Here is a 12,343-nt window from a genome sequence, read left to right on the forward strand (position 1 = left end):
TTGCCACTCCCTTAATACTGGAGCAAAAGATATCCTGAGCACCGATCACCGTCACTTCATTTGTCCCACTCCTGGCTCTCTTCCACACAACTCCCCCTCTCCACAGCAGGCCCATCCTCCTAGCTCTCTCCTACATATCTCCCCCTCTCCACAGCAGGCCCGCCCTCCTGGCTCTTCCCAACATAATTCCCTCTTTACACAGCAGGCTCGCCCACATCCCTCCTTAAATACTTTTCCCTTTGTCCCCCTCAACACCAAAAGACCCTGCTCACTCTCTAACCCTCAATGTTCAAACCCTTTGCCCCCTTCATCCAAACCACGGGCTCATGCCAACTCTAGCGCTATATTACAGTGTTCTCCAGCACAGCAGAGACGGAAATCCTCCTCAAGAGACATCCCCTCCCTCATCGCCCCCTTTCCAGGGACCCGTCTATCTCCACCCTAGCGAACAACCCCCCTCCTCCCCTCCACAAGAACTATGAACCACAGTCTGATCCTGCATCTAATCTCAAAGAAATTAACAGAGAACTTCTAAAACTGAAAGCTGGCATTCAAAATCTTCTTAACATCACCTCAGACCTGGCCTTTGACCTCGCCTCCAACAAGACTTTGCAGGGGTCCCAGCATTTGATCAGGGCTCACCCCTATATACCATCTCCTTCCCCCAGGGTACCGAGTGTCGCTGAGCAGAAACCCACAAGCTAAGACTGGATTTCCACTCCCTACACCAACGCTCAATCTAGACCCGCCAGATCCAAAAATCATCTATCTAAATCAGATATTCTCTCCCTCCTCCAAGCCTACAACTCCTCACTTGCAGGCATCTCCGTCCCCACTGGAACGGCACAAACCACCCCTGCAATGGCGCCTGGCTCAAATAATCCCAAGCATGGCAAAACGATGGCTATTCAAAGCATCACCGCCCAACCCACATAGAGCTCCCATCCTCAAAGCAATGCCTTAAACATTAATAACCTCATGCAGATCCCCATTACACAGGCCCTCACTGACCACAAACTACACCTGAAATGCATGTTACTCAGCTATAGATCAGCGGTGAAACATGCCACGGACCTTGCTGATCTCATCCTCGCCCAGGATCTAGACCTCCTTATCCTCACCGAAACTTGGCTCACCGACTCCTCAGGTCCCACTCTTGACATTCTAGTCCCTCCAAGCCACAACATTATCAGACTTGATTGTGTTAAGAAAACGGGTGGTGGCATAGCCTGTATCTACCACAACTCTCTCTGAGCAAAACAGTCCCCTTCAGCAAATCTCTCATCCTGTGAATATTTATCCATAGACATCACTAGCAAACATAGACCCTTATGCAGCCTGCACATCTTCTATCACCCTCCAGATGACAACCTCCCTCTAATTGAACAAACTATGGGAACCATCTCCTCCAATCAGGGACGACACTGCCCCCAGATCTTCCTTGGTGACTTCAATCTCCTCTGGAATGACCCACATGACCAGGCGAGTCTCAAAAACTTCCTAACTGATCTCTGCCTGACTCAATTCTGTGACAAACCCACGCACAATTTAGGATCAACCCTCGATCTAATCATCGCCAATCCCAACTCCATACAGCTTGAATCTATCCTCCCCTGTGACTGGTCTGACATCACCTGATCACCTTTCATATCCTAGAAAATTGGAACCCCAAAAGATCACAACCAGTAAAACAAAAACATTGGAAAAGAACGCTCCAAAATTCAAACGTTGATGAGCTTATAGCTCGCTGCAATATCTCCCTACAGCCGCCTGCAAACATGACTGATGTGCATGACCTCACAAAGCACTATAACAACTCCATGTTGTCCGCCCTGAGTGCAACTACCCACTTAAACTAAAAAGAAAAGCCGCCAAACCTTGGTTCGACGACAGCCTAAATGCTGACAGACACAGCATGAGACTGGCAGAACGTGCTTGGAGATCCGCTCCATCCATTAATCTACTAATAATCCAAAGACTAAAAAGGAGTAGATACAACAAACTCATAAGAAAGGCGAAAGCAAACTTCTTCAAATCACAACTGGACAAAGCCAAAAATCGCCAGAAAAGGTTATTTGAGCTGATTAAGTCACAATCCAATACCACACCTAATGAATCCCCTCTCATCTCCTGCCCTCAGCCTAACTGCAATGACATTGCCGACTTCTTCCTTGATTAGGCGAGTAAGATCGAATCAGATCGAAAGTCTGCCCGGATCGATCTCTCACCCTCTCTTGACTCCTCCTTACACTCGTCCCCTCCTATTCCACCCTTTCACTCCACTAAAAACAGTGCCTCTTGGAGTCAATTCCCACCCATCAACGACACTGCCATCTTCAGCATCCTCTCAACCCTGAAACTGTCAAATCACTTCACTGATCACCTCCCCTCCAACTTCTTTAAGGAACTGATAGGATCACTGGTCCCACTCTGGTCCAAGATCATCAATGCGTCTCACCTGCAAGGTGTGATCCCTGACTGCCTAAAGGAGGGCCTAGTTCTCCCCATTCTCAAAAAACCACAGCAGACCCTGAAGACTTGAATAACTATCGGCCAATCACAAACATCCCTACCCTGGCAAAACCACTTGAGAAATGTGTACACAAACAACTGCGCAAACACATTGAGCAATTTCAACTGCTCAACCAATTTCAATCAGGCTTCCGTCCCAGCCACAGCACGGAAACGGCCATCACTCATATAGTAGACGACGCGCTCACCCTGCTTGACAAGAATGAGTCTTGCCTACTCATACTACTTGATCTCTCATCAGCATTTGACACTGTAAAACATAACAATCTACTGAGCCTATTGGAATGTAGGATGGGGCTCTCAGGCACAGTTCTAAAATGGTTTGCCTCTTTTCTCAACAATAGAACTCAGAGAATCAAATCCAATCAAACACTATCCAACTCCAGTTCCTGCTTGCTGGGTGTGCCCCAGGGATCCTCGCTCTCCCCCACGCTCTTCAAACTCTTCATGGAACCACTCACTGTAATCCTCAAAGACTCAAACATCCAATATCACATGTACGCGGACGACACCCAACTGTACATGAAAATTGCCTCCCCTGAAGATATCAAGTCACTCAACGGAACTCTGCTCAAAACTCTTAATTGGCTAACATCCAACCACCTCAAACTAAACGCCCTTAAAAAAGAATTTCTCCTCATTTCTCCTGCTAAGCAAGCCACGATTGTTGAGAAATATCTTAAAAACCTATCAGCTCTGAACTGCACACCTCACATCATTGATTGCACGAAATCACTAGGAATTGTGCTCGATAAGAACCTAATCATGCAGGATCACATCAGAGCATCTACCAAAGGTGCTAACTACCAATTGAGCATCCTAAGAAAAATCAAACCCTACCTTCCCCATGATGACTTCAAATCTGCGGTGCAAGCACTAGTCATCTCCAGACTAGAATACGGCAGTGCTACTCAGTGTGGGCTTCTGAAACTCAGCTTAGCCCCCATTCGAGCATCGAGCATCGCTAAATGCTGCGACTAGACTCATCATTGGCTCTAGGAAAACCAACCACATCTCTCCGGACTTGAAATCGCTCAAATGGCTTCCGTTTGACTCAAGAATCCAGTTAAAAATTTCATGTATGACTCATAGAGCGATACACTACAACACTCCCCTTTACCTGGCAAATAAGCTCGAACTATCGAGAGCCTCCCGGCCCTCTAGGAGCACCAGCACACTTCTGCTCAAGCCGAAGAAATTAAAAAAAAAGAAAACCTACAATCGTACATTCTCTGGAATTGCTCCGAGACTATGGAACTCCCTACCTGTGGAAACAAGACTGATTCCCTCAACATTTGCCTTCAAAAGAGAAGTGAAAGCCTTACTGTTGGACTCTGCGCTGAACTAGAAGTTTCGCTCCTCTTGTCTCCCATCTTGTTTTGCTGCTTAACACGCTACGTGGCATATGCTTGATCTCAGTGTGCCTGCCAATATACTATTATTTGCCTGATATATATTTTTATGCTTTTTTTCCCACAGCTATTTACTTAAGTCGTCCTCATCTCGTATGTAAAGCGCTCTGATTCCCGCTTGGGTCATGTTTGCGCTATACAAAACTTTAAAAATAAAATAAAAAATAAAAAAATCTGTTGAGATGGAATGAGCTGTTTATGGTGTACAGACGTGTTCCCCTGCCCTGAGTGCTCAACTGCAAGTTTCTGGTATCATGTTCTTTGATATGCCAATCTGTTGTGTGTTTACTAAGGCATATGCCTGTCCCTTGACATGAGTGCTGTCCTGTGACCTGGAGGGGTCCCCAAGCGTGCCCTCATTTCACTAACAGTAGACTATTGTCCCTGCCATTCGTTTAGTATGTAGAGCTGTGGTGGTAGCATATAGCGTATTCTGAATCCATCGTTGTCGTCAGGCCTTCTTAGGTCTCGCCTAACAGCACGCATGTGCTGATACTGCGATGAGTATTGTATGCAGTAAAGGGCTTGGAGCCCCCCAACAATGACCATTTGCAGGCTTGATTTTCAATTACTGTAGTTGCATCCTAATTGGCCAGTCACCATACGTCTGACATCACTTCGCTTTACTTTTCTGAGACTCGGACAAGGTACTTACTAATTTAGTTTAATTTGTGTCCCTCCCGCTAATGGTGCTGTATTTCTGTCTCTATTAACACTGTGTTTTCATCATTTCAGTTCAGCATTTAAGTCACGTTCTTTTTATCACTTCAGATAGGCATTTAATTATTTTTTCCACGTGCATTGGCATTGCTTTCACTTCGGCATAGTATCGCTGTACTTGTGCTTCGGTGAACTTGATTTTAGCAATAACTTTTTTATGCATTTTTTTTTTTCATTCGCACCGGCATGCTTCACTTTCTTTTATCATTTCAGAGCGCATTTTTCTTTCCGCCCGCCTTCTGCATCTGCAAAACACATTGCCAAAGCCGACAGCTCTCCAAAGGCGAGGCCTATTGCCTTTTCTAATGTTTGTTAGCTGTGTAACTAGAGTGGAGGCATACAAGTCCACTTGTGTAGAGTTCTGCTTCTATGCACTAAACTGAGATCCTTGTGCTAACATTTCAGGCTCGTGTTATGCGTTTTTTATTTATGTGGCCTGTGTATACAACAGGTCGATTGTTACTCACTTCATCATTAGAAACTATTCATCACAACCAAAGTGCCGGCTCGAGCAGCCATGGTGCATTATGGGAAACACTGACAAGTTCAATAAAACCTTTCCCTCGCCACGGCAAGGTGTTTAATGTGGAGTTTATTAAAATTTTATGGAGACACTGTCAAGAGAATATCATTCTTTGTGAACAACAACCAAACAGCCACGAGCAAGGGTTGACGTTTTATTGTTTAGGTCTCGCCTGGCGAAAGCAGCGCATGCGCTGCCCTCGCCATGGAGAGGACCTTTTTTCAATCGATTCTGCCAAAGCCTTACATGCACGCGTAGGGATGGACAAAGATGGCTGCTCTCGCCATTTTTCCAAACCTAACAGCATGCATGTGCATGTAAGGACAGTGGACAGTCCGCCGCCATCTTGTTAAACACGGCGTGCTTTCACTTTAAACCCAGTTTAAAGTGAAAGCACGTCGCCATGTGTGCGCACGTGCACTGCGCGCCAGCCCAGCCGACCTCCCTTGTTTAGGACTTGTGCCCTGCAAAGGTGTTTAAGTCTCAGGACCAATCCAGCAGCATCGAAGAGGTTAAAAAGTCTTGTCCCGGTCTCAGCCGTTCTCTGCACAGGGCAGCAACGCACATACCCTGTCTGTATAAAAATACTTTCCGATTTGCTCTGCAGCTTGCTCACTCCCCCACTAAACATCATGTGACACCTTATCCCGGAACCTCTTAAATATCATGAGCACGAGTTGACAACAGAGGTGGAGCTCTGCAGTTAATCTCCGCTACCCTGGGACGCGACCAGACCCAGAGAAGAGACGGAGAACTTGTTTAAAGTCTTGCATCAAAGGGTGCGTTCGGGGCACAAGCCCTGAAGCTGCCGCCCCTCGCTCAGACATGCCTTCTGCAGGAGGAATGCTTGGCGGGAACAGTGTCACCAGAGATGTGGCAATGAAAACACCAGGGCAGCCCTCAGCCGAGTCAGATCCGGGGTCAGTCGAGAGGCCGGGCTGCCAACGGTGCATTAAGATTACCACACAAACTGCGCCATGCTCCCAGGGGATGCCATCTTGTCACAGGCTGGCCGCTCTGTTGTTGGCCTGGCGTCCTCTGGCACCCGGCAAGCCTGCCCCTCACCCCCGCAGTTTCCACTGACTGTTTCTTCAATACGACTGTTCCCACAGGTGTGACGCATGTAAATATTCGTAAATAAATACGCTTAACATTTTCCAGTCTGTCTTTAGCCCCGGGAGAGGATGCCCTCACCTTTGCTGAATCGTGGCATACTGTCTCCCAAGAGCCGGTTCATTTCGGTGACATTTTCACGAGCCAGGTCCACTAAGAGAGGCCGCAAGTTAAGGGAGAACTGCTGCCATGGTTTCTGTTTATTCCTGCAAGTGCCTGTGAACATGGCCTCACAGAAGGTGTGATCGCCTGCCGAGACATAGGCAGGAAACTCGTGTTCGCAGGTAGGTTGTCAATTAACAAAAGGGCGAAAAATCATTCACTTTTGCGGCAGTGAATATTGGTGAGAGGGTAAAAAAAATGTGTGCCCAGAGCATGTACTGTCCAGGCTCACCCATAAAGAAAGGTCGAACAAACAAAGGGCAATCCCAGTTTGAGCACCGTAAGGGGGTTTCAACAGTGAGGTGGAATGATTTTTGTTTTTAGTATTACGTACATTTTCAATATAAGAGAAGAGAAAGATCAGTGGTCCCCGTCCATTATGGCGTGCGGGAGGCCTCCATTTACAGGTGCGGGGACATGGCTGCGTCACACAGTGGCACAAGTAGGTATGGGCGAATGCAACAAGCATGCACCAGTCAGGTCTTTAGCAATAAACTACTCTGTTTCAATTGGCTGTATCCCGGGGAAGTCACTGGAATTGAAAGCTGGACTACCCTATGCAGGAGTCTACTTTGTGTATTATGTTCTGGAGAAAATAGGGTCTGAAACGGAAACCTACATACATGTTTGCGACTTTCAGCAGAACCTTTACTTGAGCAAAGGCTGCTGGTGGGACTAGTCTGTGGGCAAGTTTGCAATGGAGCCTTCCGCCTCCGGGCTCTGCCACGCAGTTGCCCACCTGTGTGGCCTTGGGTAGTGGCACAGATCGAGCATTCGGGGCCTGAGCGGCCATAAAAGTGAGGTAAACCTTAGGCTGCCACCACTGCGTGCTCTCAAACTGCTAGAAAATGGCAGAAAAATCGACCGTTTTAGAATTGAATGGGGAGTCCAACTGCAGCAAAGTTCTGTTTTTGCGAGACGATGAACATTCTCGCATTGCTCCTGGGAACTGTAGGTTGTATATTTATAACGTGAATCCGGCAGTGTGTTTTGGAGATATGCTTGTACTATTTGCGTCCCAGCTTATTAATATTCTGCTTGTCCCTCCCGAGGATCATGGCCTCTTTACCATGTCTTTGATTGGCTGGCATTGCTGCTTCCACTTCTTGCTTTTCAAGGGAGAGGATGTAGCCTAACGGCTAGAGCGGTCAACCTCGAAGCTGGGGAATTATTTTCGAGCCTGGGCAAGGGATAGATGCTCAATATCCTGCGATTCAGGGCAAATCACTTCATCTCCCTGTGCCTAACAAAATGAAGGTGTCCTCATGTAACGTAACTGGTGCTCATATAAAGCGCTCTGACACCTTTGGGTCAAGTTCGCGCTATATAAAACTCCGGGGGAAAAAATTCCACTTTTTTTCTTTTGTGTGAAGTACTCCATTAGAGAGTGTGTTTTCAAGCCACCTCCCTTGTGTATGTCTTTCCTCTGCATTCAGTGTTGTTCTGTGTTGACTGCCAGCTTCTCCCAGACCCTCACTTTTGCTGTGCTCACCTATCTGCTTTTTCACATCTCCTCACCTGAGCACTCCATGTTGCTTTCCTCCAACCCGTGTTTCTTTTGCTCCCACACAGTTAAAAAACACTGGCAAACTCAACAGATCACAAAAGTGAGGCCTACTGACTTTGCCAATGCTTGTATTCATTGTTGCTTTTGCTGAAGGGCATTAGGTCCCACTGCCCGAGACATATGTAAAATCAACAGGTTCCACAGGACAGGTCCAGGGCTTGGCCAAGAGTCGCATCTCCAACAGCCTTGATGCATGCGTCACACAGAGAACATCTGGCAGCCCAACACCACACTTGCTAGACAGCAAAACCCGGGGGAGGATTTACTTGTTTACAACCCTACCTGGTGTTTGTTTAGGAGGTAAAAGTATACAAATAGAGGATGAAATGCTGCCCCATCCAGAGGGTACAGTGTGCTTCTCTTTACAAGCCAGTGCTCCACCGCGGATGTACTGTAATGTGGTAGAGGGGAGAGCCCCTCAAGAACAGCTACATGCTCTGCCCTAAGGTGTGGTAGGATTTCCACCAGATGCCGGGTGCTTCCTTTGAGTCTTGTGAGATACCACTGGGCAAGTCCTATAGGGTGCATTCCATAAGGACGCTGCGCGTTTTCCCAAAAAATCAGAGGTCTAGCCTTTAAGGTGCTAACGCATATAGATACAGGCAGTCACAAATGAGTGCAGACTATTTGTTCCTCCCCTCCGTGCACCCCACCTTTTTAGGTCTCGCCTGAGCCAGAGCTTTAGCGCTGCTCTCGCGAGAGCTTTTGTAAAAGGGGGATTTGGAAGTGCAAACCACTGCTTTCAGGCCGCCAACTACAGTGCATGTGCGCCGGGCGCGCGCACCATTTGGCAGCCTGCGTGGTCATTTCGCGGCCGCTTTGATGTTCTCAGTGAGCCGCGCGGCCACTGAGAACATCAAAGCGGCCGCGAAAGTGCACACCATTTGCCACGCCCTCCCTTATCCCACTTCCTGCTTGTCCTGTGATTGTATCTGTGAGCATGTCACCACACCTCTGTTAAAACAAACTTTCTCTGTTTTTCCTCAAAAACGTTTACCTTCGAATTGGATTGGCATCACGCAGCATGCCACCCTGGTGCAGATGTTAGATATGTGCCCTTTCCATCAGTGCGGCAGCTCTCCGCAGTGATGAAAATGTCGCAAAAGAAGTTGCATTCATGGTAAGGGGTGTGTTTTATCACGTTAACCAAATCATTCTTTATTTTGTCGCTCCTCAGAAAAGGCCTCGGTGAACTAATTTCACAAGGGCTCGACATGCAGTGCGAGAATTTGCTCGGCACTCGGAAACAGCAGGCACTGTGACCCGGCTTACTTCATGCCTCGGTGGATTGTCTTAAAGCGCTGGTGCGCTGATCTCCACCACACCATGATACCACAAGGTGTAGAAGGTCACAGGCCATGCCAGTGGCGTAAAACAAAATGATGGGACCCCGGAGTCTCTCATAAATTACTGAAGCGGAAGGAGAGTCACACTGAAAGGTTTGGGGCCCTTCGAGGTGCTGCAGGGGCCACTGGGGCCTCCTTTACGCCTTTGAGCCATGCCATGATAGAACGAAAATAGGTGCCTGACTAGCAGGTCAGGAGATGCAGGGTTTTAGTGCAACCATGAGGTCAATGTGTAGTGACTTCTGGCCTAAGTGAGGTAAAACCTGGAGCTATCAGGTCCGCTTTCAACAGTTCTAATCTTTTTGTGAATTCTCCATTACCGTAGAACAAGGACAGTTTGAGGCCGTCTTGCCATCCGGCTCACCGGAGATGCCACATTTTGACACGCCTACCCGCGACCTCTACCCTCCCTGCTAAGCCCCTGCCGCACAATGCCAGCCTTGTTCCTCCGAGGCAAGTCTGTGCCAACTGTGACATATTGCGGCGCAGCTTTCACAATGCTCATCTGCCCTGTGGCCAAACTTGTACTTTGGGCACTACATAATCGGCTCTTTGTGCTTCGATCTGTTATGGTTGTTGCACCACTGGTGGGCATGCGTGTCCTTACAGGAGCCCTGCTGCGCCACAAGGTGCCTCATCCACCGGTGCCTATTCGCCCACAAGAGGGGCCTTTTGTGTGTGAGACTGGGGAGGTTCAGAGGGATTTTTGCTATCCCCTGCTAACAAAATGTAAGATCTTCTCATGTAAGTTTAGAAACAAATCTGTGCAAAAGCCGACAAACCGCAAACTTCCCCAGCAGCATAGGGTGCAAAGGCAGAGCAGTGTGAGGCTGCCCAACATTTCCCGAAGCCCGCCACAAAGGAGAGCAGTTGCCGCTTGTCCTGGGAGATTTACAGCCTTCACGGGATTATTTCTTTTTTATATAGCGCGAACTCGACCGAACTGTATTGGAGCGCTTTACATGAGCACTACTTACGTCACACAAGGAAACGCTCCTTTTTGGTAGGCACGGGAGATTAAGTGATTTGCCCAGAATCAAAGGCTTTTGAGCCGACATTGAGCCTTGTTACCCTGTTCGAAAGACAGCAGCTCGGACTGTTAGGCCACATCATAGGTCTCGCATTTGCAAAAGTTTAAGCTATTGGCATTGTTCATGACAAAGCCTTTTTTTATCTATTTTATCAAACAAACACATAAATAAATGCCATTATCATTTACAATGCCAATAGCTAGTGTTGCATTATTATTAGCAATGCCAGCTGCTCACACTTTTATAATGCGAGACCTATTGCATTGCAAATGCTTGTTCTCTCGTCCAATGGCTGTGCACAGTTTCAGTCCCATGCTTGTGGTGCCATGTGGCAGGTTACAGAGAGACATTGCACAGTCTGCATAAATGGGCACACATGTTTGCATGTAGTAGGATACTAAGGCCAGGCCTACTGTCCGAGTTTTTGATGTACTAACTAGATAATAATAAGAATATGGCAGCAGTAAGCACTATAGAACAACATTAAACAAGAATTTGCAATGCAATAGGTCTCTCAATTACGCGACTTTAAGCTATCGGCATTGTAAATGAATATGCCTTTTATTTATGTTTTTAAAACGAAAATAAAAATAAAAGGCATTATCATTTACAATGACAATAGCTCTAACTCGTGTAAATGCGAGACCTATTGCATTGCAAATGCTTGTTTTACAATTCCTTGTCTGTTTTGCTGGCATTTATTGCATTAGAATGCGTGTCTGTGGTGCTACCATTCTTGTGTCTGCAAATTTGTAACTGCAACAGATGTGTATTTTTGTTTGTATTATTTTCACTTGTCTTCTGCATAGAATATTATATAATCTTCGTCTTCTCTCTTTATGTAAGATCCTCCAGTTGTAAATGGGCAGGAAGAAAGGACTGAAGTAATAAACCACAGCCTAACAGTTGAAATGCAGGCTGCATCGGCAAGAAGTGCAGGTAATGGATACATTTCTGGTGTATAAAGGGGAAGTTGTGCCCAACACTGGGTTGGGGTGCCGCCATCTTCCTCCCTCTTTGCAATTCTCTGCCCCATTCCAAGTGGAAGAGAGGTGCATGCTACTTGCTATTCTGGCACCAGAGCATTCGTGTAGCCTGTTTCTGAAACGTGTATGCTCTCAGCTATTACTTTTGGAATCTGGGTGCTAATCACGGTTACGGTTTTGAGATGACAGGAGGCAAAGCGGTCTGTTAACAATGTTGAAATGTTACAATTCGATGGATAGAATACAAATAAACTCTATTTGTAACACCCATAGGAACTTGAAATGTCTGGCAGTCCACTCCCACACTTCTTGGGCCATAACTTCAAGGGAGGTGCTTGGGGTGTTACACCCCCCTAATGAATGTTCTGAAGTAAATAGTTTTGTACAAGTGCTCCCAGGTTGGTATGGTTCGGTCTCTGTCGGGTTTCACTTTGATTTGTAAATACACACAGAGATGAAAACCCTCTCTCTCTCTTTCTCTCGCTCCCTCCCCTACATCTGTTTTCAAGGTCTTCGAGAATGTTGGTTGTTTTACAAAACACTGTATTTCCTCTCACTTAGTGGCGTAACAATACACAGTACTCTCCCTCTGCCCTGCCCCTAAAGCCCCCCTCACGTTCGGCCAGTCGTATCAACATATTTTAACTGGATTTGCTAATGTGATTGTTGGAAAATCCGAAGGCCACGCCCCACCTGTCTTCCTGACCAAGGTATAGACCTGCACATATTATGCATCCGATGCTCTTTATTCACATGCATCAACACTCGGGCCTGGTTTAAAGTTTGGCAGACGGGTTACTCCATCACAAATGTGACAGATATCCCGTCCACCTTTTTAAAAGGGCCGTGGGTTATTGCACTTGTAATGGTGTAGGCGGGTTATTCAACATGGCGGAGTGACCCGTCTGCCAAACTCTAAATCACGCCCAACATCCATTGCTTTTTCTTATA

The 12,343-nt window shown here is 46.9% G+C and overlaps 1 protein-coding gene across 1 annotated transcript in view; it reads left to right on the forward strand.

Moving 5' to 3' along the window:
* The window catches only part of TFPI (tissue factor pathway inhibitor), a 264,389-nt gene that overhangs the window by 191,243 nt on the left and 60,803 nt on the right, over positions 1-12,343 (forward strand). The window contains exon 7 of the mRNA XM_085648705.1: positions 11,253-11,345. Coding sequence (XP_085504831.1) covers positions 11,253-11,345 — 93 coding nt within the window. The remainder of the gene's footprint in view (positions 1-11,252; positions 11,346-12,343) is intronic.

Source organism: Triturus cristatus, chromosome 3_2 (assembly GCF_964204655.1).
Source record: "Triturus cristatus chromosome 3_2, aTriCri1.1, whole genome shotgun sequence".
Classification (NCBI taxonomy): Eukaryota; Metazoa; Chordata; class Amphibia; order Caudata; family Salamandridae; genus Triturus; species Triturus cristatus.